Source organism: Cryptomeria japonica, chromosome 5 (genome assembly GCF_030272615.1).
Source record: "Cryptomeria japonica chromosome 5, Sugi_1.0, whole genome shotgun sequence".
Lineage (NCBI taxonomy): Eukaryota > Viridiplantae > Streptophyta > Pinopsida > Cupressales > Cupressaceae > Cryptomeria > Cryptomeria japonica.
The window spans coordinates 83,901,125-83,929,071 of NC_081409.1; the positions used below are offsets into that span (position 1 = coordinate 83,901,125).

At 35.2% G+C, this 27,947-nt stretch overlaps 1 protein-coding gene across 1 annotated transcript; it reads left to right on the forward strand.

The window, feature by feature from the left end:
• The first annotated feature begins 1,183 nt into the window (after window positions 1-1,183).
• On the forward strand, window positions 1,184-27,558 carry LOC131053660 (wall-associated receptor kinase 2). Its single transcript, XM_059220354.1, has 5 exons — window positions 1,184-1,844; window positions 24,363-25,391; window positions 25,487-25,669; window positions 25,768-27,022; window positions 27,265-27,558. The coding sequence occupies exons 1-4, from the start codon at window positions 1,184-1,186 to the stop codon at window positions 26,988-26,990; spliced, it is 3,096 nt and encodes a 1,031-aa protein (XP_059076337.1). The 3' UTR covers window positions 26,991-27,022; window positions 27,265-27,558.
• Window positions 27,559-27,947: the final 389 nt, after the last annotated feature.

The window sequence follows — 27,947 nt, forward strand, 5'->3', positions numbered from 1 at the left end:
CGAAATGTTGGAACTGTGATAAATCTGGGCACTTCCGGAGGGACTGCAAAGAACCAAAGAAGAAGAAGAAAGGCTCAGATTCAACTTCCAAAAAATCTCAAGAAGATGGAGATGCTTTTATTGCAGCTTTGGCAGCCCATGCATCTGATGATGTGTGGTTGGTAGACTCGGGTGCTTCTTTTCACATGACCTCTCATTGAAACTGGTTCTCAAAATATGAAGAGTTTGATGGTGGAAAGGTGTACTGGGTGATGATTCTCACCTAAAGATAGTTGGACGTGGAAGGGTCGCTATCAGATTTCTTGATGGATGAGTAAAGGGAATCAATGGAGTTATGCACATTCCGGGTTTGGCACGAAACCTATTATCTGTAAGTATGCTGAATGATGTAGGTGTGCAAGTTGTCTTTTCAAAAGATGGATGCAAGATGATGAGAGGTTCTATGGTGCTCGCTAAAGGTACTAGGAGAGGTACTTTGTTTCAGCTTGATGCATGCATTGCTCAGTGCAATATTTCTTCTGTTTCAAATAAGAGAGTGACTATCACTTCATCCCCACCATCTGAATGAGTAGTAAAGAAGATTGTGGCAATGGGTTCTGATGGCAGTGCAGTAAGTGTACCTAAGGGTGCAAACACTTTGGAAGGCAAGCTTCCTGCAGAAAAGACAATGTTGTGGCATATGAGATTTGGCTACATTGGTGAGAAGGGTCTTAGGACCTTGAAAACTAAAAATCTCGTCAAGGGGCTAAATGATTGTAATCTCGAATTTGACTTCTGTGAACACTGTGTTTATGATAAGCAAAATCGTGTTCAGTTCTACTCCAGTTCTCACAAGTCTTCTAGACTTTTGGATCTTATTCATTTTGATGTATTTGGTCCTGTAAAAGTTCCTTCTATCTCCAGTTCTGTATATTTTGTATCTTTTATAGATGATTATAGTAGAAGGACTTGGATATATTTCCTAAAAAGTAAGACATAGGTTTTCAGTCGGTTCAAGGAATTTAAGGCTCTCGTGGAGAATCAGACTGGTAAAAGAATCAAGTGTGTGAGAACTGATAATGGTGGTGAGTTTTGTTCCATAGAGTTTGAACAGTTCTATAAAGAACAAGGAATCGAGAGACATAAGACAACTCCTTACACCCTGCAGCAAAATGGAGTTGCAGAGAGAATGAACAGGACACTGATGGAGAAGGCTATGAGTATGCTTAGTGGAGCTAGTTTAGAACAAAGGTTTTGGGCCGAAGCTATGGCTACTGCCTGCTATCTGGTTAACAAATCTCCTACATCAACTCTTGTTGGTAAGACACCCATGGAGGTGTGGTCTGGTAAGAAGACTTCAATAAGACATCTTCATGTTTTTAGTTGTGAAGCTTATGCACATATTCCAAAGGAGAAAAGATCTAAGTTGGAAAACAAAGCTGTCAAATGTATTTTTATCGGATATAGTGTTGGTGTGAAAGGATACAAGCTTTGGGATCCTATGACTAGTAAGGTGTTGCATAGTAGAAATGTTATTTTTAGAGAGCTAACATCTTCTCCTATTGTGCTACAACTAGATGAAAAAGAAAAGGAAAAAGATGTTGTTCAGTTTCCTCCTACCCCTGAGAAGACTGAACAGAGAGACCATGTTGGGTCTAATGATGAGGAGAGCTCTAGCAGCTCCGATAGTTCGGAAGAAGAGGAAGAACAACCTCAACCTCAGCCCTTGAGGAGATCCACGAGAGAAAGAAAGCAACCAGAAAGGTTTGGTTATTCTATGTTAGATTCCAGTTGTGCTTTTGCTTTGATTATTAACACTGATGAGCCTAGATCTGTGAAAGAGGCTTTGGGCATGGAAGATGCAGGTTCCTGGATGAGGCTATGGATGATGAGATGGCTTCATTAGAGAAAAAAAAACTTGGGACCTTGTACCTTTACCTAAAGGGAGAAAATCTGTTGGTTATAAATGGGTGTTCAAGAAGAAATTTTGTGAAGATGGCAATGTTGAAAGGTACAAAGCTAGATTGGTTGCAAAGGGGTATTCACAGGTAGAGGGAATAGATTATGGTGAAATATTCTCTCCTGTTGCAAAGTTGACATCCATTAGATTTTTGTTATCTCTTGCTGCATCATATGATTTAGAGATAGAATAGATGGATGTGAAGACAACTTTCCTTCATGGTGATTTGGAGGAAGAGATTTATATGTCACAGCCTGAGCACTACATTGTTAAAGGTAAAGAATCCTTAGTTTGCAGATTAAAGAAATCTCTATATGGTTTGAAGCAATCTCCTAGGATGTGGTACCTTAAGTTTGATGCCTTTGTGTTGTCAATTGGATTTGTAAGATCGAAATTAGATCATTGTGTTTGTTTCAAAGTTGAAAATGATTGCCTTCTTATTGTTGCATTATATGTTGATGATATGTTGTTGTTTGGGAAGGGTAAGGGTATGATTTCTGATTTTAAATCTCAATTGTCAGTACAGTTTGAGATGAAAGATCTTGGGGCAGCAAGGTACATCTTGGGTATGGAAATCAGTAGAGACAAGTCTAGCAGAAAACTTTGGTTGAGTCAGAGTAAGTATGCGAAGTCTGTGTTGGACAGGTTCAACATGGCAGATTGTAGACCACTATGTGTTCCCGTTTCAGTGGGAACAAAGTTATCTGTAGATGATTGTCCAAAATTTCATAGTGAGGTGGAGGACATGAGTAGAGTACCTTATGCTAGTGCAATTGATAGTCTTATGTATGCTATGGTCTATACTAGACCAGACATTGCCCAAGCAGTGGGAGTCCTGAGTCGGTTTATGGCTAACCCTGGACGGGTAAATTGGGATGCAGTTAAGTAAGTATTTAGATATTTGAGGGGTACATCAGATTACTCCATATGTTACCATGGTAACTCTTCTAGTTCTCCGCATTCAGTTTGTATTCATGGGTTTGTGGATTCAGATTGGGTAGGTGATATTAACAGCAGGAGATCCACCAGTGCTTATGTGCTCACTATGTTTGGTGGTGCCATTAGTTGGATGAGTAAGCGACAACCTGTGGTTGCTTTGTCCACTACAGAAGCTGAGTACATGGCTGCTACTCATGCTTGTAAGGAAGCCATTTGTCTTAGGAGATTGTGTTCTGATGTTGGTGTTGATGCAGAATAGATTACTATTTGGTGTGACAGTCAGAGCGCTATTTGCCTTGCGAAGAATCCAACTTTCCCTGCCAGAACAAAGCACATTGATGTGCAGTTTCACTTTGTGAGAGATATGGTGGAAGATGGAAAGGTAAATTTGGAGAAGGTAGATACTATGAGGAATGTTGCAGATGCATTAACAAAACCAGTGGGCACTGCGAAGTTCAGATGGTGTTTGGAGTCTATGGGCCTTTTGGCCTATAGTGGTTAGTTCCTGTTATGTTCCTATTGCTCTTACAAGGTGTTCGACAAGTGGGAGAATGTTAGGAATAAGGTGTCTCAACCTTGGATAATTCCTATTCTTATTATTTGTTTTGTAAAATGTATTTCTTGCAAATAATGTAATTAAGTGTGAGTGTACATGTCTAGTTGGCATGTTGATGTGTCACTCCACTTGATGTGTCGACATCTTGAATTGTGTGTAAGGAGATCATGGCTGAAACGGTTATGACGGATTCCTATGACATGTAAGAGCTATTTCTAGGAGATTTCAATGACGGGTGAAGACATGCAAGACATGTGGCAACTGATAAAGTTGAGTACTGTACACTCTTCCTCAATTATGGGGTTCAGGGCATCACCCCGAAAATTTTTTTAGGGTTCCTATTTTCTCAAAGAATGGTAAAACCCTAATACGGCTATCTTTGGAAGTTGCCCTAAAAAGGAAAGTGCATAAGCATTTTTTAGGGTTACAGACTGTGATACGAAAAGAGTGTATTGTTGGTATGATATCATGCTACTGGATTTGTCTTTAAGTGTTGATTGTCTCCTGAAAGAACTTGCATTGCAAGTGTGTTGTAACCGTTGTGTTGAAGATAATACATTGTGCAGGTTTTGGAGTGCTGGGGTTTTTTACCGAAAGGTTTTCCCCAGGGTAAATCATTGTGTCATTCTCTATTTTCTGTATGCATGGTATATGGCTGAAATATCTTTGTTAAAGTAGTTAACGAATCTAAAATTGTAAGGATTTAAAAGAATTTGCACAATACTTTCCATTAGAGATTAGTGTAGGAAGCTATTTCCGCACTCGGTTTCCTTACATATATGTGATGTGTCCCTGGTCAATCATGAGAATTCTTGATTCTTATATAATCATGGAGAATTATTTGAGTCATTATCGGGTCATAGGGGTCATAGATTGAGACTAGATACAATTTGAGCAAAGATTGTCATTGTTGTCAAAAAAATTGTCAAAAACGTTGTCAAGCAACTTCTACATTGTGTCGGTAGGGTATGACTCTCGATGTTTCGGCACTTTGGGATGCATGACAGGGGCATGCCTAGTGTAAAAGTGCCCACTTAGATGTGCTCGTGACGTCGGTTTGTGCACACGATGAACCAAATCAATTCTAGCCAATCCTGCAACTTTGCATTGCATGTAATTGACACCTTTTGTAGCAAGCAAAAAAATGCTACCAATTGAAAATGGCTCCGAGTCTTCAAAAACCGAGATAGGCCATTGTAGAGAAGCCTCACACGACCCCACGGGTTCAAACGGATCAAACATATGTCTCCTAGATTGGAAGAAACAGTCTGTCAAATTTTGACAATTTTTTGGACTCATGGAACTTAAGAGATCACCTCGGTATGGTATGACTCTCGATGTTCTGGTGCTTTGGGATCCATGATAGGGGCATGCCTTGCGTAAACCTTCCCACTTGGATGTGCTCATGACATCGATTTGTGCACACGGCAAACCAAATCAATTCTAGCCAATCTTGCAACTTTGCATTGCATGCAACTGATGGTTTTTGCAGCAGGCGAAAAACTGCTACCAATTGAAAATGGCTCTGAGTCATCAAAAAATGGGATAGGGCATTGTAGAGGAGCCTCATGCGACCCCATGGGTTCAAATGGATCAATCATATGTGTCCTGGATTTGAAGAAACAGTCTGTTAAATTTTGACCTTTTTTTGGACTCAGGGCACTTGAGAGATCGCAACGGTATGGTATGACTCTCGATATTTCGGTGCTTTGGGATGCACAATAGGGGCATGCCTAGCATAAACCTTCCCACTCGGACGTGCTCACGATGTCAGTTTGTGCACATGATGAACAAAATTTGACCATTGTGAGCGTGAGGGTGCTCTCGCACCAAACACATATTGTTGTTTATATTCATATTGTTGATTACATATGCAAAAATTCATTTAAATTTATAAAAGGGCAGCCACCAAATACAGATAATACACAATAATGAACTAAATACAAGGATTTTTGTAGGGTTAATTCAACATTTTAGAAATTTTATCAAATCATATTCCACGATTGCAATGTTTTATATCATATATTTTTGTTGTTTGTATTCACATTGTTGATTACATAGGCAAATGACCAATTAATTTTATAAAAGGACAACCACAAAATTCAATGAATACAAAATAATGAACTCAGTACACATTTATTGGATCAAATATCGACATATATATATATATATATATATATATATAAGGCATGTCAATACAAGTATTACAAAAATGTGGCATATGCCATGTCCAAATCGATATACAATAAAAATGTAGAATATATCTACATGTATTGGTCATTCTATGACCAAAACTAACACTATATGATCCTAAACTTGTGGTGGATCATCAAAATCAAGCCTCTTTGATGTAGTGTGCGGCTCTGTAGATGGCTGCAAAACCACAATTCAAAAGCCAAGTTAGAATTATTTTGTAGAAAATAGTTCACAATTAACAACATATCTATGCAGTTAACTATAATTCCTTTTCAATTGAAATGTAGATTACCTTATCGGCTGATCTAGGAGCTAATGTCTTCACTCTCCTCTCCTTGTCACTCTTAGGAGTTTTCTTGAAGACATACTTAAATGGATCCATGTTATGGCCGTACCGCGAAGGGGTCTATTGTAGATTAAATGTACAATTAATACAGTTTGTACTAACATAAATATATCAAAAACACTTAAAAGCTATAATATAGAGAACAATGACGTACCTATGCTTGAGATGCTTCTCCAATGGACGGAGGAATACTCACCATCGATGGAGAAACTATCACTATTACCTATAAAAAAAAATGTTCAAAGATTAAATACAATTAATATAATGATAAAAATTATAGGTTAAAAACAATTAATTTTACATATCAAACAAAAGTGTACCAGATCCTGAGATGCTTCTCCAATGCACGGAGGAGGGTTTGCCATTGATGAAATAGGTATGGATATTTCCTTTATGAAAAAATTATAATATTATAATATATCATAAGTTCACATGTACGCGTGCATATAATAATGAAATCAAGAAAATAAAGTAGAGATACATACCTTCGCCCTCTCTTGATCCACGGGCGAATCATGTGCATTCAACAAATCCACATAGCTCAATGGCAATTGTCCATGTAAAATAGACAAAAAACACTAATCAATCTACAAACCCCAACTAATACTTGATTTCAACATTTTCAAACAATTGTACAACTAAAAATGTGTTCAATTACCTTCTTCCCACGTTTTGGCGTCTTCGAGGAATTCTTTTTCTTTGGACGAGCCCTAGATGCAGAGGGGGTACCCTCAAAAAACAAAATTAACATGAGATATTAGTACAAATAATAAATTAAACATAATTTTAAAAATCTAAAATGAAATGACTTGCATATTCCATCAAAACAATACATAAAAAGGGTTGTAAAAAATATGATACTGTATAGCCTTGTAGGCCAAAATCGATCGCTGAGAGCATGATGTCATCAATCTGGGACATTTGGTCCCCTGTCAACACCTACAAACCAAAAATTGGACCAATCATTAAAGATAGTTAGTATATCTTGTATTTTTTTGAATTTAAAGTGTACTATTCTATTTTAACATGTTACAAAATTTATACCTCAGGCATCGAAGTTGCAGTTATAATAACTGGGGGAGGAGTATGGGATACCACTGCTACATCCTGAAATGCATATTATTTGTCTCAATTTAAATTGATGTATAAATGAAAATTTATTTATGTAATTACAAATTTAAAGTGACTGATAAATAAAATGCTATGAATTCAAATCAACACACCTATGTCTGTCGCTCATGGGCAAACACCATGTCCATCAACTCATCTGTTAGTGTGAAATCCTTAGCCGTGAGGGCCTAACATCTACTCCCGCAAATCATGCACAGATGAGATGAGGATCCATCTGCACCGACTGCATCATCTATCCCCAAGGATATCCCCAAGCGACTGACACACATATGCTGGATGGTCTCTCTATCGCCAACTGGAGTAACTAATGGCTCATCATCCAATACAACAGGGTGTGCTAACAACATCCCATACTGGATGATGACACCAGTCAATGTTGTGGCCTCTTGAAGAGTCTATGGCTCCATCAACTCTTTCAGCTCTACTGGGACAACCTGATGCACCTTGGGTTTGGGTGCTAGGGGGCGGTGACTCTCCGTGGGTAATCGCCTATGAGCTCCAGGTCTATCTTGGCCAGAGCCACCACCTCTACCATGGAACTCTCTCATGTCAAAATAGTTTGGGTGCACATTGAGCACAAACTCACAATATACTTTTCTCAAAAAATATAATGGCACCTCATAATTATTACAAGGTGGATCATCAAAGACCATCCACCACCTCTGCCAAAAAAGATTCTTCATCTGCACAATGGTACACCAATGTATGGGAAACCTCTTTGCATTAAGAGGTAATGACTGACCAGTTTTGGGATCAACGAAAAGGGCACATATTTGTTGTTTACTAATATTTTTATTTTTTACTCCCTCGTATGATAGCCCATCGACATAGAATTGACGACACCTATCCCTAAAGCTTCCCCATTTGGTAATTTGTGTGGAAACAGCTATGGCACCACTAGCTAATGTTTATAGGCTAGTGGTGAGGGATTGATGATTCTCAAGTTTGGATGTTTTCAATTTAACAATCAGTCTATTGATTTTAGACGTATTTTGTCCTAACTGATTAATTAATTGCTCCTTTTTTTTGGGTGTGTGGTCAAAAGAAGGAATTCGGGGTGTATCTTGTGGGTTTTTCAGGAGGTGCATTTGGTTGTTCTTGTGGGTTTCCAAGAGGTGCATTTGCTTGTTCTTGTTGTGGATTAGAAGAATCTAGTGTTTGAAACAAAAAATGAAAAAACCTAATCAAAATTAATGAAATTAAATTCAAAATGTAAAACAAATTGAACAAACGGGAAAGAAAGACAAAAATGAACAAAAACTAACCTTGATCCATAGTCTGGAGGAGAAATCTAGCACTCTGTTCGCGGTTTAGGAGAGAAAATGAGAAAAAACAAAGTAAAAATGCGCTATTCATGGGAAAATAAGACCCAGTTTTTTTTAAAAAACTTTTTTTGACAGGCACCACGTATGCAGTTATCTTGGGATCATTAGCGCGTACGGGGTCATTTTCCTAGGCGTAGCGCGTACGCGCTCATTTTCCTAAAAGCAGCACGTACGCGCTACCTTTTCTAGGCTCGGGAACAACAAAACTAAGTGCGTACGTGATGAATTCAAATTTTAGAACCGCGTACGCGCTGCTTGTTTTTCCATGTTTTTTTTTGGTTGGTGTCCACTTTTCTGACCACCATCTTTGTGCACATACCTACTCCTTGTTGACACTTTATATATTGCCACTCAATAATTGGTTTATTAAGCCAACTTGGTATTTTATATCCATATTATCTAATTTTCTTTTCTCCTTTTTAACTTGCATATCCAAATTCTTCTACATACATGATCAAAACCAAAAAAATTAATCCTACTTACATAACCAAAACTAGCATTTTGACTTCTATTTATCTATTTAATAACTTACTATTCATATTTGCTTCCTTCCTTTACTTTATTTCTTGACAATTCTTCATTGTTGTACTCTTCTTTTCATTCATCTACAACATCTTTTAAGGCATCAAGAAATTCTAGGGCATCTTCAAAATCTTCTTTGCCATGTTGAAAAACTTCAACATCATCCACATCTTAATTATCAATTTTTTTGCAATGTACCTCTATTGAAAATTATTTCTTTTTACCTTGGCAAATTGCTTCAACTTGTCTCCTCTGTTTATCATCTTCATCTTAATTTATGGGTTCCCTTCTTGCCCCTTCTCTTCCCTTCTTTAAGGTCTTGTTATTGAACTGTTTGAATCCAAGAACACTGAGAGCGGGGGGTGAATCAGTGTTCTACCAGAATGATTAATTTTAACCTCATTAAAATATGCATACACCAACCGGTATACCGATACATATAGAATTGAAAGAAGTAAAGCAACCAATAAGTCAATTGCACAAATGAATATCACAACACACAAAATTATATGTGGAAAACCTCAAAGAGGAAAAACCACAGCGGGATTTGTGACCCACAATATCAATTCACTGGCCATATGAAGAGATGTTACAAAATATAGGGGCCCGCACTTGCAAGAAGGCTTACAGCGTAGAGCATACTACTCAATCACAAAAGGGGTCTCACTAACTACATTCAAATCCATCCTACAAGCTTGAGAAATACTGATAACCTGATTCTAAACCATTTCGGCCTATATTGTCGGTAACCAAAGAAATCTATCCAACCTATCGGTGTCGATGTTGGTGGCGGTGAAGTGTCTGTGATGTGCCTGTCGATACACAACTAAACTAAAATGTGAAGCCGGAACAAGTTGCCATGTTGCCATCAATGACAACATATTGAAACCAACCAATTGAGTGTCAATTTCCAACATGAACTCCTTATAAAACTCATCATTCTTGCATAAACATACTCATACACAACATTAGATAATAAAACAAGAGACCAAAATGCCTCCATGGGTGCCTCCTTTGTCGACACTTTTCTCTCTTCTTTACTCTCTTCTTCAAGTACTACTCTGTACACTTCTTCCTCTCTACATATTTTCTTATTTTCCTTATGTATTCCACCATGAGAACTTATTTTATCTCTTCATTTACACATTTATTAATTGCAACTCTCTTCTATCCAAACACTTTTCATCTTCTTATTTCAAGGCATACATCTTTTTCCTTATTCTTTTCTTAGGAATCATCTTTTTAGGCCACTTCACATTCTTTCTCATTGGCCAACACGAAACATATTCTTTGCTTCTCTCCTCAAGCCACTGCTTCACCAAAATCCTACACTTCTCTAAATCCATTTTCACCTCTACCATCTCTTTATCAAACTCTGCATCTTGTTTGCTATTATTTGTCTTAATATTATCTTTCTTCTTGGTGCTTTCCTTATTTGTGCAATGTGCATATTTCTATCCTTTCTCCTCTTGTCTCAATGATACTTCATCTATGGATTTTCTTCATTTTTCCCCTTCCCAATGTTTTGGTACCCAATTTCTTCTCTTTTAACCTATGAAACTATCATACACATATTTTCCCAAATCTCCATGAACATAACTAACATTTTTTACCTAGATCTTTTTGGGATTTGATACCAAACTGATGGCACACTCTCTCACATACATTCTCTAATACCTTATGAATTAGTACTTAGTCTCTTAGGCCTTGGATAGTCCTTATAATCCTCTATAGACTTATTGTCATAAAAGTGGTAGGGACCAAAATAACTAAATTTTGTAGTAACACATTCTAGGTGCCAAGAAATTTTAGAAACACAACATAATAATAGAGCAATACAATAACTTGACCACTATGTGGACCCTCTATGTGGACTAGGTGGACCCTGAAGATAGTAAATGTGATGAAGTGGATATTGATATGCTTCTGGCTAACTCGACCATTAGTCAGGAAAAGTTCTTTTGATGGGTGATTAATGAAATTATCTTCATCAAATAGGGTATAAAATATATAATCAACACCTAAACTGAGAACTTGATGCTTGATAAAACCGATACACTCTTGAAAAAATGACCTAGAAATTGACTGAAGATGTGAAGGTCATGAAAACAGAGCATGAAGCTATAATAGCCAATTTGGAGAAGGGTATAGATGAACTAAACGATAATCTCAAGGGTTTGGTGGAGATTAGTAAAGAGGATATGAACAACAGTGTTGAAGGCCTCAAAAAGTTGAATGATAAAATTGTAGTTCATAAAGCCCATCCACTTAGCAGTATTCCACCATAAACTACCAAGTCTAAAAAGAAAAATCTTGATATAAATCCATAGGGAGAAGAAGTGCAGGTGTCTACTGGACCATCTACTAGGACTAGGAGTAGGAACTAGGAGAAAAGCGCCATGAGGACCATCGTGGAGGAGCTTGGAGACATAAACAAAAATATAATTGAGAAATTTTTTGAGCTTATCGAAGCTCTTGGTTAGATTTTTGGTTGTTTTTCCACAGTTTATCTGTTGTATTTTGTTGGGCTTTGTGGGGTGTCTCCCCTGTTTCTATCACCGTTTGGGTATTGGTACTTGTCTAGTTTGATACAGTTTTGATTATTCTTCTTTTGGATTTGGGTTTCGGGTCCCTATAAAACATGTTTTATCTTAGTAAAAAATAGATCGATACAATAACCATTCCAATATAAATTTGATGATGAATAACTAAATTTGAAAATGCATGAAATTTTAGTTTATTTATGTTTGTATAGAAAGATAATTACAATAAAACCATTTTGTACTTTTATTCAAATTACTTTGGGTCAACCTCTAGTAGGTCTAATCACTATTCTACTACTCTTGACACTCCTTCATTAACATAGAACTACCGCTTCCTCCTCTTATTTTCTTCTTCCCTAGAATAGGTTCTTAATCCCCTTAGTCCCTCTTATTTCCTCAAGCATTGATCAATCAGTCTACCATAATTTGATTTCCTCTACAAATTTGCTTACAAACAAAACAACCTAGGTCCATGCACTTGTTTGATCTAATCAATCTCTTCTCATCAAACCAATATGGTTCTATTTTCATCAAAAATTGATCCCCTCCTTCCATGTCAAACAACTCTCTTGGAGTTCCTTCTGATTCTCTTCTCTTGCCCAGGAGACAATATCATTTCTTCCCAAAATGACAACCTGTTTGGTCATCCGCCTCCCATTTACCACTTTCTCACTCAATATTCAATTAGTTTTCCCTCTTTCCATCTATTTCATCATTTTGCTGATGAACTATTTTCCCAATGGACAAAATTGCCACTACTTGAATTGTGATCCAATGCTCAGGACTGCATTATGATGCAATAAGCTAGACAAATGTACGTTGGAGACTCCCTTTTATATATAGTAAATTTCAGTGAATGATACAATGAGAAGTGTCATTTTCTCATCATGGCATGATAAGTAGATAGAAAATCTATAAACCGACCTAAGGTGGAAAAGTGATCACATGATAACATCACTAAAGGTGGATCACCCACCAAAGGTAGAAAAGTGCAACCACAAAAGGTGGATATGATGAAGTAATAGCATGGTAAGTCCACCTAAAGTGGAGATACTCCAAGTATTCCTATGTAGTTCCCTAAGTAAGCTTAAGTAAAGTGTAATTAAGACGTAAGAAATAATAAACCAAGGCAAAATACCTTAATTACACCAACATACCTTGAAAAAAATAGCAATATTTGACACACGTGTGGCCATGATAAAAATAAAATTGACATGTTTGATTCCATAAAAAATGAGCCTTTACAATAGAATGTAAATATAAATCAATAAATGGAACTTTGTTTGCACCTTAAAGATTCAAACTTCACACCTCTAATTCATCCATATGGCTGAAATTGTTGAAGCAAATCACCCTTGACTTCAAGTTTTCTACATATTACTGAAAAAGAGTCTCAAATACTTATATAAAACTTAAGACATACAAATTTAAACTCTCTTAAATGATATACAACATTATGCCTTCTTCAAGTAACTAGAGAACATATATATATATATAGTGCACATGATTTTGAATATATTTAATTTCATTATTATATTTATTTTTTGTTTCTTATGAATGTTGGTTTTTCATTGAACATTAAGGTCTTTATTTCAGACCTGTGGAAAAATAAAAAAAATAGAAGAAAAAAAATGTAAAATGAATTTTTTTTCCCTAGGTATTGATATGCTCATTTCAACACAAAAAAAAAGGTTAATTGTAATGTACACAAAAAAAATCATGCATGATGTTGTACACCTCTTTCCAAATTACAATTACGTTGACTTCAAAAATTATCTTAAAAAAGTATGCAACAAAAAATTATGAAAAAATATCCATACACTATATATTGGTGTGACAAATATATATTTTAAAAAATAGAATTTAATATTTTCTATAAATACCGTTATGCATAACATCATAAATGTTAATTCTAAAATGTACTGATTACTATAAAACTTAAGTTATTAAAAGTTATGTAAAACTATACACAATTTATTTTTAATTTAAAAAATATATATATCTAGAATTTGCACAGGAAATGTCACAAATCAATAGTTTACTCCATCTTAAAATTATTAATGGTTTAGCTACTATTAAGTATTAGAAAGTGAAGTTTGGGTGCTAAATAGTAATTTCAATGTCAAGTTTTCACAAAAAGGGTAACCTAGTATTGGTGCAAGAAAGGAGAATATCCATGAAGGTTGTAGGTTTTGACCTTACTCATGTCAATTGTATTTTAATAAAATTTTGAGAAACCTTTCAAAAATCCAAATTGTTTTAATCTATCCTACCATCATAGAACATCACGAGACCGTATTTCTATGAGGCATTATGGTAAACAAATTTCATGCCTAGATCATCATACTCATCCAAGACTTCATTTTTAAGAGTTAAAGGAGTTTTAAAGTTTAGGAGACTATATATATATGGGTTTTTAATCCCTTTATATAATTGGTTTATTATAAGCTAGAATTAGTGTTTTGATTGATTAAAGTGAGAGAGAGCTCGAGCCCTTAACATAACACAAAATATGACAGTCATTGAATGGAATAGAGTAAGCAATCTAACATGGTTTTTAAAGGCATCCCTATACCTTGTAACAATAAGCTCACCTATCCATTCCAATGGACCATAGAACAAGATGATCAAGGAATGAACTAGAAAAAAAAAATCTTGTAGGGTTTTGAAAGGCATTGCTAAACCTTTTCTTGAAAGATAGCATAATTAATCAAACATCATGGACCACCTTAATAGGTGAAAAATTAGTAGAGCCATAGACTAAAGTATGAAAACTTGCTTCAGAAAGGATGTTCACATGCACAACATCATGAATAGAGTAGAGAAGCACAAAAGAAGCACACATCTAATAAGAACCCATTTCTATAGGGCCTCCAAGAAGAAGAGAATATTTAGTGAAAACGGAGCCTATCCACCTCAGGATATGGGCACTAAAGATCAATCTCTGGAACCTAGCCAAGCAAGTATAGAGGGAGTGATAAATCCGCAAAGAGACTATGAAACCTATGTAGAAACCAAACTTGCCACCAACCAAAATAGGGATCATAGACCCCAAGAGGGGCCAAAAAAAGGTAAGCTACCCAACTAGCACCTACATTGGCCACACAACCCTAGGGTGCAGGGAAACACACAACCAGGAAAAAGTGGGAGAAGGGCATAGCACACACCATCTACCCACCATGATCATCAGAGAAACAATCCAAAACACTCCAGAGATAGAGTCAAACCATTGTATCAAGGGCCTAGAATAGAGTCATCAACCCACAATCAAGAGCCACATCATGAGCAAGGAAAACATCAACATTACCAGGAAAAGAAATACCCAAGACAAGCCAAACAAAGGTCTTCCACATGGTGAGGCTCCAAAGGGAACTGGAGCACTTATAGGGTAGAAACAGCCAACAAACACCAAAAGAGCCATAGTCAAGAGGAACTACTAATGCCACACAACATCAAAGAAGGCCCTGCAAATGAGAAGGGGTGATACCTAGGCGAGGAGGAAAGGAACCACACAAACCTCAAATAGGGCATATCTCAAGAACAAAAAATGAGCAGAGCTAAGCTCAAACGGATAGGGATAGGACCAAAGGAATACTAAATACATGTGCCTCCCACATAGTAGAAGGGATGAGCCCCAATAGGTAGGGGCAAGAATGCCAAACACAACCCATAAAAGGGTAACCTTAATGGCCCAACATAGTCCAAAATATATAGATTATGCAACCAAAAGCCTAGATGCTTGCAAATAGGGAAAGAATAGAGAGCACTAGGCCATTTTCAGCCCCTCCATCTCCATCCTCCTCATCATAATTCTCAGCAACCTCTACAGAAACCCTAGCTCTACTCCCACTTCCACTCCCTCTCTCCATCTCTTCTGCTATATTCTTGTGAATGTGTTCATTTATACAGTTACTATATATTCTTTATTTCTATATTGATTTTAGGAATCACTGTCAAGCTTTAAATCCATTTCATGGTTAGATGATAGTTAAATTTAATCATTGCATTAGATATATTTTAGATAAAATTTAGATTTGAATGCAAATTATTGAAGTTGATTTAAGTGTGATACTTCAATAATTTGATATTAAAACATTTATTGGAGGGCTTGTTTAGAAATGAAAAATTTCTAGATTGATTAGGATTTCTTTCATTATTTTTTCATCAAGATAAACGAGTTTTACAAGGACCAAAAACCCAAATCCATACAAAAAAGATTAAAATAGTTAGCAAATCAGTCCAAAACCAACAACCAAATGGCCACAAAAATAGGGGAGACACCCCACAACACCAAAACTAACAGGGAAACCAACAACATAAACAACAAAAGCTAACCTAGAGAATGCATGACTTTAGAGTTCTTTTGTATAATATTCTTATTGATTTCCTTAAGCTCTTCCATTATGAATCTTGTGGCACTCCTCTCCTGGCTTCTACTTCTCGTTCTGGTAGAGGGTCCAGTTGTAACCTGCATGTCCACCCCTTGAGAAATTGGATCCACATTCTTCTTCTTCATCTTGGTCATTGAAGGTGGAACCTTATTAATTGGCTGGGCTTTTTGGAAGGCAATCATCTCCCTAACCTTTTTCAGACCTTCTGCACTACTACTCATGGCTTGTTTGATTATTTCCACCAAGTTTCTGAGGTTGCCCAAGTTAAGTTCCTCCATACTTTTCTATAGTTGAACAATCCCTTGACATGTGTTCAGTTTTCATAACTTTGACATCCTCTGTGAGTTTTTTAGTCATTTTGAGGAGTTTTTTAGTCTTGTCTGGCATAGGGGTCTTAGTAAAAGTGTTGATTATGTCATTTATACCTTGGTTTAAGAAAATAATTTCGTAATCTAGTGAAAACATTTTTCCTGGCTGCTAGTGGAGTTTGCCAAGAGTAGCTCAAAGTCTATATATATATATTTTCTCCCGAGTCCACTTGGCCCACATTGAGGGGGATATCCAGTTTGATTTCTTCTTCTCCTTTAACCTTTGAATCCTCTTTTTTCCCCACTTTTATCTTTTTCATTCTTGTCGGGCCCAACTCTTGAGGCTTAAAAGTAGGAGTTTTAAACTTACTGGCAACAAGTCTAGAATGTTGTTTCTTCTACTACTATTGCTACTAGGAGTAACTTTCTATCGGGGGCCCTCTTCTTTAGAAGGGCAATAATTAGGATCCTCTGACACATTAAGATCATGCAAGTCCATAGCAAAATCTTCCCTATCCTCCTCGTCAATTTTAGTATCAGAAACCACTTGCACATTGGGGCTAACCTAAGCTTCAGGGATTTTTGCAACAACATATTTTGCAATAAGAACAATTAAACCCTCATGCAGAACATGGTTCTCACTATTCTTGACATGATTTGTCAAACTATGCCCAAGAGGAGACAATAGGTGAAGAGGAAGGGAAATTATTCTATCATGCTTAAAGTGATTTAAAATCAAAAAATGGTAAGAGAAAATGTTGACAAAATGACCATGCATAGTTATGTACCTCATTATGACTTTGACCATGTCCATCTAAAGCATCATAAGGTCTTTCCTATTATGTCCTTCATTCGCCATCCTCCTCACTCTATCTCTTTCACTTTGTTTGTCAAGGAAAACCAAAAGGGATTCCTCTGTAGCTTTCCTCTCCTTGTAGAACTTTTTATCTTCCATCTGTAAGCTCGTAATCTCATCTATAAAGGGCTCATCAATTCTGAATTTGGCCCCATAAGCAGTGAGGATGTCGTTATGCCAGTCATTCAAAAATTCATCTGGCATCCTCGGATCCTGGCCATGTAATTTGCTGAGGTATGGTGCAAGACAACCATTAGTAATTTTCATCTAGAGGTCCATGTTTTGTTCCCACTTGTGGCAAGAAGTTGGCTGCATTCTATTTTTGTCTCCCCCCATTCTAAAGCAACAAACTTGGAAATACCGAGTATTAGATCTGAACCCGAACCTAGGCAAAGAAAAACCAGATAATAAAGAACAATTGAGAAACCCTAGTTTTGAATCTATACTACATAGTACAATAAAAAACCTTTACACATTTGTCAAGATGGCATCATTAATAAGTTGTCTTTGGACAAGATTTTTGACATCCTTTCTTATCAATTCATACAAGTGTATAGGGAATGTTTTCCTTGTCCTCCACCACCTTATATCCTCACATGCCATACTAACATTTTCCACGTAGTCTGCAGGCATATTTCCTTCCCGATACACATGGGAAATTTAAATTTTGTCTAGCTTGGTCATCGTAATGTGGCATTCTTGGATCAAATGATTAATAGTCTAGTTGGGGGGTCATCTGTTAACACAAACATTTAATAATGTTTAATAAATCACTCTCTAACCAAAATTTTTTATGCCCTTCACGAATAGCCAGTTGTAACCCAATGTAGACTGCATTTTCCTCAACAAAGTGGTTTGTCTGGGTACCCAATGGGAGTGCCATAGCTAAGACAACTGATTTATTTAATTATTTTACAATGGATGTATAAACAATGATATTGGCTATAGTATTAGGCAAGAATTAGAAAATATAAGTATACAAATGAATTTGTAAATGACTATTATTGTAACTCTATTCCACTTAGAAGCATAAAATATAATGGTTTCAATTCTTTTATTGTGCTAGGTTAATATTCAATACTTATGAATGTGTTAATCTATCCATGAAGTATCTCTATCAACTTGTACATTTACTAGAGAAGTTGAATGAAAAATTACATCTTAATTTTGTTATCAAGATTGAGAAGTCGTCATAGAGATCATATAATGACCTAGGTTCCTACTACCATTCCCTATCTCTTGCATATAGAAGGATAGAAATATCATCTTAAATTCACATAGTCTTATGTATTAATATAGATAAGTCGGACTCAATGATACAAATTTGATATGAATAGAAGTATAAATTCATACTAAGATGCATATTATATGCATTAGGAAATGATGCATAAGTATATTGTTCAATTTAGCTAATTCTATTCATATAAGCATATTACTCAGTACTAGAACTAGAGATCACTTATCATTCTTGAGCGAATGTTTTACTCCTCAATTCTTTGTATATTGTATAATACAGCGACCAATCTAGAAGAATATAAAGTCAGTTAGGGGATTGGTAATTATGTTAGAACTAGATTTCTATAAAATCAATGAAAGTCGTGCCTTGTAAGATAAACATAGGACAAGAAAACCATGGCATTGTAAGTAATCATTAAACTGAGCTTTTACTTATACAATTTAGGTATTTAGTGATTATGGCAAATTGATTTATTGTGATTTCATTTCATTCTTATTGATGATCGAAATTTCTCACTATAATATCATATTTTAAATATCTCTTATGCACTATTAATTGATGATATTTATATTATGGTTGGATTTATGTATATAAATATGTTTTTGTTATCATTAAATAATTCATGAGGGTATATGGTAGGGTATTGTTTACTCTTTTATTGTTATAGGTTATTTTCTATTATTCAATCATGATTAAATTGGTTATGAAATAGATCATGAAGATTTATGTTTAGTTTTAGCTAGATATGGAAGATATATGTTGAATATCTGAGATTGTATTATTTTTATATATATACATAATCATTAAGTAGAAATGCATACATGCAATCTTGTTTATTCATGTGTTTTATTTGAATTTGGATGAGTGTTGTATATGGAAGAACAAAGAAGGATAGATTTCCACCATAAATATATCTACTTGCAAACAATGATAAAGTTTCTTTGGCCTAGGTATGTTGATCAATATTTTACTATATGATTTCTATTTGATCATTATGTTTCACTCTCTTTATCATATCATGATATTATTACATTTGCACTAGATTTCATTACTCCTATTAATTTTTAATTTATATAAATCCCTGGGTAGGATTGAGTATTTTTTATGTTAGGAAGGATTTTGAGTAAGCATAAAGCTTCAAGGTTGGAAAGTAAAGAACTCTGATGATATTTTTTTTGTGGTGTGCTCGAATGGAAATCATGTGTCAAGAGTATCTATTAGGTTTGTCTTTAGTTTGTGCTCTATCTACTCTTTTTATTTAACCTTATGGTCTCACGTAAAGGAAATATTTTCCTTATGTTTTTTTCTAGTTTATCGGCTTATGTGTTCATATATTATGTTGAAATCTAATATAAGGTCTCTATTCTAATATAGTTGAGCAAGTCAACTTAAATGATTGTATAATTTTTTTTTGTCTATACTTTGATGCACTAGATTTCATTAGTCCTAATAATTTTTAATTTCTATGCATCCTCGGGTAGGATTGAGTATTTTTTATGCTAGGAAGGATTTTGAGTAAGCATAAAGCTTCAAGGTTGGGAAGTAAAGAACTCTGATGATATTTTTTTGTGGTGTGCTCAAATGGAGGTCATGTGTCAAGAGTATCTATTAGGGTCTTTAGTTTGTACTCTATCTACTCTTTTTATTTAACCTTATGGTCTCATGTAAAGGAAATAAATTCCTTATGTTTTTTATAGTTTATCGGCTTATGTGTTCATATATTATGTTGAAATCTAATATAAGGTCTCTATTCTAATATAGTTGAGCAAGTCAACTTAAATGATTGTATAATTATTATTTTTTGTGTACTTTGTTATTTTATTAATATGGAGGTCCTTACAACTTCCATCAACAATTATTCTTAGACTACATCTTTTTCAACTTTTTCGTTTTTCTCACCACTCCCCAAATCTTTGCAAATAAAATGGCTATGAATTTTAGTTGTGAGAATTATATATGTAAATGAATAACAACACATAAAAAATAAGATAGACTTGTGTATTTTATGTGTGTGTTGCTATTGCTTTACTCATTTATCGTGTTATAACATATTGGATTGTCTACTTTGAGGGACACTTGAACAAATTTTCTCTATTGATAATATGCAAGCTATTATTAATTACCTTGTTCAAAGGCTAGAATTTTGATTGTTGAAGAATTCAAATAAGAATTGAATGGTTCTATATCTTGTCTATTATTTCATTAACTGAATTGTGAATTAGTATAAATGTAATGTACAAGAGATTAGATTAATCCATTAAATTATGTTTCAACTCTTGAATATTTATCTTCTTCATTATATTCTCAACTCAAATATCTTTATACAAAATCACTATCTTATTTGTTATAATATTTCAACATAATACAAAAAAATTTATTAAACATTTCATTTGGATTGAAATGAAATACAAAATTGACTTTGACAATGAAACTTTGCCATCTAGGGGAAGAGCACCAGTAGCCGTCATAGCTAACTTCGCGCACCCACAGATCCTAAACGGTACATCGGATTTTGATTTTTTTTTTTTTGTTGTCTTCATATGCGACTTAACTACTTATAGCTATTGATCTGCCTTCTGGGCAGTAACGATGCACACTATGGAATCAATTATGCGCACACAGGTCAAAAAGTACACATTTCAAAGTGTCGCCTAATACCTAACTAAAGATGTTCCAGTAACCGTCAACTCAAAATCACTAGTACTTGTTGACAAATGTTCCAATAGTGGTGCACAAATGTTCCAATAGTTGTGCACAAATGGGCCAATTAATTACAAAAAATGATTGGCTATTGGCACAAAACACATTTATTAATGGTGTTTTCACTATGATGGCTATTGGGGGGTCAACATGACAATAAGGTGACGGTTGTTGGAACTATATTATCTATTGAAGCTCTTCACCTACTCTTTAAAAAAAATATGTATATTTTAATCGAAAGTAGAAAATAAATAAAATCATTCTTCAATATAAAAATGCAATGATGTGATAGTAGACTTTTCTACAATACATTTTATAACTACATCGCCAATATTTCATTAAACCAATGTCATTTATTAAACACTTCTCTTCGAAGTCAATGAATTAGGTCGTAGCCACATGAAAAAAAGCGCGCCTTCCACGCATTGAAGTTAGAATTGGCGTTACATTGGAGAATTGTCTACCTGATTTTTCTACAACGTCACCATGATTTTTCTAGTTACTTAAGTTTTTGAACAGGTCAACCTTGGTTATATCTACCAGGGTTCCATTCACCAGCTTAGGAAGCCGTTTCATTCAAGAGGGCCCACAAAATGTGTAACACGAAAAAATATTACCAACTATAGTTAAACCTCACATTGGAACGCATAACCGGTATCCAAGGAAATCTTCCAGTTTTGAAGGGCCAATGTTAAATTTTGGACCATTCAATGATGTGGATTGACAGAATCTTCTTTTTCCCCTTGTTTTTTTAACGCGCAAGGCTAGAGACTTTTGAGCTCTACCATTTATTTATTTACTTTTAATAAAGACGACTTTAACAATGTTTAGAATTATGTAGGTTTTTATTATTGTTAATATTCATAGAATAATGATTGTTTTTAGATTTAATATTTATTATTTTCATTACACAATTGAACTTAAATTTATATTATAGATTCTAAACAATTAATGTCATCTATTATTTAAGTCAATTGTTTAATTTTGTATGATATTTTTTTCTTATGAATAAAAAATGTCAATTATTTATGTAATAGAAGAATATTCCAGATGTATAAAATAGATCTTTTAATTATTATCTCAACCAATACCCATAGAAAGTAGTAGAAGTCGCTTATCAAATGATGAGATGTGTAAGAGAGTTTAAGCCACCCTATTGGATCAAATGCGACGTAAGAATTGGCTATGAAGGTAGCTACCCAAGATCTGGAGACCAAACGGAAAGCACAATAACAAGAGATAAATAATAATACAAGAATAAATTGGATTCCTATCAATGATGCAATAGAATACAATCAAATAGATTCTATACAATTAATATGCAATGAATATATATTATATAGGAGACCCCTTGGCTATATAACCAAGGTGAGAACATAGGGGTGCATAATATTATGGCAAGTTTTGTAATCTTATAACATGAGACAAAAAGTGACAACCTATCATCCCACCTAAAGTGGAAAAGTGATTACATGACAACACCACTAAATGTGGATCACCCACCAAAGGTGGAAAAGTGCAAGGTTCCATGAAAGGTGGATCTATAATAATGTGATAAAGTCACTAAAGATGGAGACACCATATAAAGTGGAAATGATAACATGATAATGCCACCTAAAGTGGAGATGCTCCAACCACTCCTATGCAATTCACTAAGTAAGTTTAAATGATGAGTAATTAGGACCTAGGTAAGAAATAACCAAGGTAAAATACCTTAATTACACCAGCACTTTTTATGAAGCCTCTCTATTGAATATAAATTAGTATAAGAAGAAGAACCTTTAACCTATTACCCTTCACCTTATATTTAATTTTAAAAGTGGCTTTGTAAAGGGATATGGGATGGTCATTTGAGAGGGATAAATTACCTCGTTTACTGGGTTTTAAGAAACTTGTGGTGTTGTTTATTTCCTTTAAAATCTTGCATGAACTCCTAAAGTTCTCCACCAACTTGCAAACATCTTAACCATATTAAAATTCAAATTGTTTCATAAAAAATGGTTGATAAATAATTTGATAACTTTGAAATGTTAATATGAACTTTGTTAGTTTAAAATAAATTTTGACATAGCAGCCTCGTTCGTTGGTGAAGTTGTATAAAGAACTACACCACTATTCAATGCTTTACCAGACTTGAAAAAACTCTTCTATGAAGTAACACCAATTTTAACTATAATCGATTGTGGCAATAACTCTTTAACAAAAGAAAAAAACCCATCAAAACCACAATGATCTCCTTTCATGAATTGACTATACTCAATAAATTAAACTCAAACCTCAAAAGACTCACTTTTATAGTGTCAAGGAGAGAGAGAGAGAGAGAGAGAGAGAGAGAGAGAGAGAGAGAGAGAGAGAGAGAGAGAGAGAGAGAGAGAGAGAGTTCTCTAAAATGGTTCCAATAGCTACTCAACTACACATCAAGGTGAAAGGAAGAAAGTAAGTCTTTATAAACAACTTTAAGAAAGAAAAAGTGTGTTTTTCTCCTCATATATTCTGTCATGTCCTTGAAAATGTTGCATTCACAAAAGATGGATTGTTACAATTGCATGGAAGTAGAGACTACAGAATGAATCATCGAGATATCTTCTTTATATTAGAAATTGAAAGATGAATCTCAACCTAAAATTATGATTCAAATTTCTAATCAATGGAGGGAATATTCCACGTGTCCTAAACTTTTTGAATGCCTTGGTTTACAAACGAATTTCCATAAAGTCAGTTGCAAACTACAATGAGGTGGTCATCTACTTCTATTAGTCATTCCACTAAATAAATGAGATAGAGAAATTGCTCCTAAAAAAATAACTATTCAAGTTTAACAAAGAAGAAACATTTATTAGATCTTCCAAATACACTTGAATTGAGTTGAAGCATGTGAATAGAAGAATTTATCTTCCAATTTGTTCTCCCAACCAAGAGTGAAGCAAGCACGTAATTACAATTATTTGAATGTAATATCATAACTTTCTAGAAAGCATAACTCCGAAGTGCTCTTACAATTAATTTGTCCATGGTGAAGTTAATATGTCTAAATTGCATTGATCCTTTAAATACAACAAAACTAAGATGAGATTGGCATACCTCTTTTGTCGTCTCATTTTGCTCATAAAAAGCCTCATGGAAAGCCTCTAATTAGACAAGTAAGATTCTTGTAACAAGATTTAGAAGATAATCACCAAGATTCTGAACTAAATTTGTTTGGTTCAAGTAGATATACAAACCACTTGAAGAGTACACATTATATTTGCACGCTTTTCTAGAAATCAATTTCTCTTATTGCGTGGTTGGCTCAACTTGGCCTTATTCACAAATGTCACATCAATTTCCGCTAATTTGCTATTTCGCTCAATAAAATCATCTTAATCTTTGTCAGGCTTGACAATTAAGCTTTCGCAAAGTCTTCCGCTGTTGTCAAGTCAATCATGCACTTTGCTATTTGCTTCAACGCTGCTTTCTATTCCTTCATATTTTCTTGTTGTTGCTGTCATGCTTCGGAAGCCGGTTTCGCCTAAACAGAAAATGTCGTTGCGAACGGAAATGCATTGCGGAGTTGTGGTTCGCTTTGGAGTTTGTCTCTGTTTGGTGTCCTTTACTGCTGCTGCAAACTGTCATCCTGAAAAGTGTGGCTCAATGAGTGTGAGTTACCCTTTCTATATTAACAATTCTGATTGTGGATACCCTGGTTTTCAGATCACGTGCAGTAAGAGCAACTCTACTGGGAAGCTCACTACATTCTTTACTGGATATCTAGGTAATTTTACTCAGAAGCGTCTTCCAGCTAAAGATTACAAGATTATGGAGATCGATTACAAGGGTCATCTCGTCATAAATTCGACTTCGATCAAAACATATTCGTGTGATGCAAAACGTGGTGCTTCAAACTTCTTTCAGCCACCTAATGGTGGGCCTTTCACTATTTCCATGCTCAATAAGTTCGTGGTGATTGGCTGCAACAGCTTCGGTACCTATGAATTTGGGGAATGGGGAGAGGCGAAGTGTGTATCAACATGTGACTCTCAAACTAATCCGCCATACTGCCGCTATGGCTGTTGTGAAATTACCCTTCCAGATAATTGGGAGTGGTTAAATTTCACGGGCGGTGGTTTGTTTGATTTTGATGACAACTACAAGTGTGGCTTCTCCACTATATTGGACCCGTCTACCTTCACAGTGGTGGATAATAAAACAAACCTCTTCTGGGATGAAGGCATGAAAGCTTATTATGGTCTCCGCCTTAATTGGGGTATCGGCCTTCAAAATTGCTCCATGGCTAGAAATACTGCCAATTATTCTTGCTCCTCCAAAGCAGAATGCCTCGACTCACCTTCCGGAATGGGGCACGTGTGCAAATGCTATCCAGGGTATGAGGGAAATGGTTACACAAATGGCACAGATTGCAAAGGTATTATCTCTTTTATTAGTATTACGTGTTCTCTTCTATAATCATTTCTCTTTCAAATCTCAAGCCTTCTAACAATTATGATGATAAATGTTCAGATATAAATGAATGCAGTAGAAAAGAGTTGAATATGTGCGTTGGAGCAGAAGAAGGAGGATTATGCCACAATTTTGCAGGTTCCTACAATTGTTCGTGTGCAAAGGGATATAAGGGAGATGGCTTTCATAATGGGACAAGATGTGTATCCAAAAGCTCCAACTACCTCAAGCTTGCAATTGTTGGTGAGCATACAGCACGTCTGTTTATGTTTTAGGAAATAAAAATTAAAAAATTAAATAGCATATTCAGTAAAAAAATTTCTCTTTTGGTGAGAGCGCAGGGTCTACTTCTTCTTTTGTTGGTGTTTCTGTGGTGTCTTGTGGACTATTTTGGTGGTTGAGCATGCGTCGTTTAAAACATGCAAGAGAAAATAATTTCCGACAGAATGGCGGAATACAGTTGCAGGAACGCATCGCTTCCATGGGAGGAAAAGAAAGCCTGAGAATGTTTTCTGAAAGAGAGTTGGAAATAGCTTCCAACAATTTTTCAACAGAACTCGGGAAAGGTGGATTTGCAACTGTTTATAAGGGAGTTCTTGTAGATGGTATGCTTGTGGCAATTAAAAAACCCAAATCAATTTCTGATGAGTTTATCAATGAAATTATAATTTTGTCTCATATTAACCATAGGAATGTAGTGAAATTGATTGGTTGCTGTATGGAATCTCAATTTCCATTGCTTGTATACGAATTTGTGCCAAAGGGAACAGTTTTTGAACATCTACACTCAGGAGAGAAGCAATTGTCATGGGAAACAAGAAGGCAAATTGCCATTGAAACAGCAGAGGCGATAGCATATGTGCATCTTCAAGCCTCTCAACCCATTTTCCATCGTGACATAAAATCTTCAAATATTTTGTTAGACAACTCATTCACACCAAAAGTAGCAGACTTTGGTATTTCTCGCTTACGTCCTTCGGATGAAAGGCATTTGAGCACCGTCCTTCCGTCGGGCACTCCAGGATATGTGGATCCTGAGTTTGTGAGGAGCAACCAATTTACAGACAAGAGTGACGTTTTCAGCTTCGGTGTAGTTTTGGTGGAGCTTCTCACGGGTTTGATGCCATTGCTGTCTATACATGGATCTACATGTGCTTTGTATGACCATTTCCTTTCTGCAATTAACAACAACCGTCTCAATGAAATTTTAGATCCTAGAGTGGTGAACGAGGAAATCCAAGGACAGATGGAAAATATGGCAAGGTTAGCAAAAGCATGTCTGCAAGCGAAAGAAAAATCAAGGCCGTCCATGAGAGAGGTAGTGGAGGAACTTGTTTGGATAAGAGCCGCCACAAAACAGCCGGGGCTATATAGAGATGTTAGTCTTGTGGAGCATAGGGGTGATCCAAAACAAACTAAGCTGAATTATCATGCTTTGCTAAATACCATTGATAGTACTGCAGAGGTTTATTACCACAGTTCTCCATCTGTTACAGCAATTTCTTCAGAGGGTCCTTCCACTGCGTTGCTTCAGATTGAAATGTCAGATACGTATGCACGATGATCGAGTCAATGCACGGCCGAAGAAGCACCCAGGTAAAGGCACTCTTCATATCTTTGCTTTTTAAGAAGTGGAAAATGATCGTTGTCTCTGACGAGGTGCAATAAAATAACTGACAGGTATTTAATTTTCCTTATAGGTGTTTGTTTCTAGTCGCCAAAGTTTATTACTCTAGAATGAAAGCATCAAGTCAATATTTACGCTGGGTATAATTCTTATTTTCATCCAATATTTACACTAGGTATAATTCTTATTTTCATCCAATATTTACGTGCAGGTATTTTGCAAACAGCAGCCTCTGCAGTTACCATACGTTTAGTGTCTTGCTACAATTACATTTTGAAGTCTCTATTTAATATTAGCGTTGTGCAAGTATTGAACATTTTATTTAATTTCTCGACAGAAACAAATTGTAATTATGCACAATCCTAGTGCAATACATTATAAGATTTTTATGGTCAAATGGTGTTTATGTAATTTTAATCTAATTGTTATATATGAAATTATATTTTGAGCTCCTTTCTTAATCTGTGTATGTTTGAGATCAAAAAGGTTATCAATAGAAATAGTTACATAATTGAGTTATGAATAATATAAATATATTTATTTGTAATTTAAATATTTTAAGCTCCTTTCGCAACTCTAGAGGAAGAACTATCACTAATATTCAATTCAATTGCCTTGTGCTAAAGGCTTTATTACATTATTTTCAAAATGTTCTACAAGAGAGACAAAAGACCTACCTAAATTCTTTGATTTTCATATAGATTGGTCTTACAATATTGACCTTTATTTCAATCCTTGAATATTTATTTTCTTCTTTATATTTTCAGTTAAAAAATCATTACATAAATTTGTTACTGTTTTTTATTTATAACATTTTGACATAAAGAAAGAGTATTAATTATCATTCATCTTTCAATAACAAAAAAAATCCTTTTTACAATCATTTATTGAAAT

Bases quoted from the DNA above. Each gene is read 5' to 3' on its own strand.
- LOC131053660 (XM_059220354.1), top strand. From the start codon at position 1,184: ATGGAGAAGGCTATGAGTATGCTTAGTGGAGCTAGTTTAGAACAAAGG. The intron at 1,845-24,362 runs GTTCCTGGATGA...AATCTTTGTCAG, and splicing joins TTTGGGCATGGAAGATGCAG to GCTTGACAATTAAGCTTTCG. The intron at 25,670-25,767 runs GTGAGCATACAG...GTGAGAGCGCAG, and splicing joins CCTCAAGCTTGCAATTGTTG to GGTCTACTTCTTCTTTTGTT.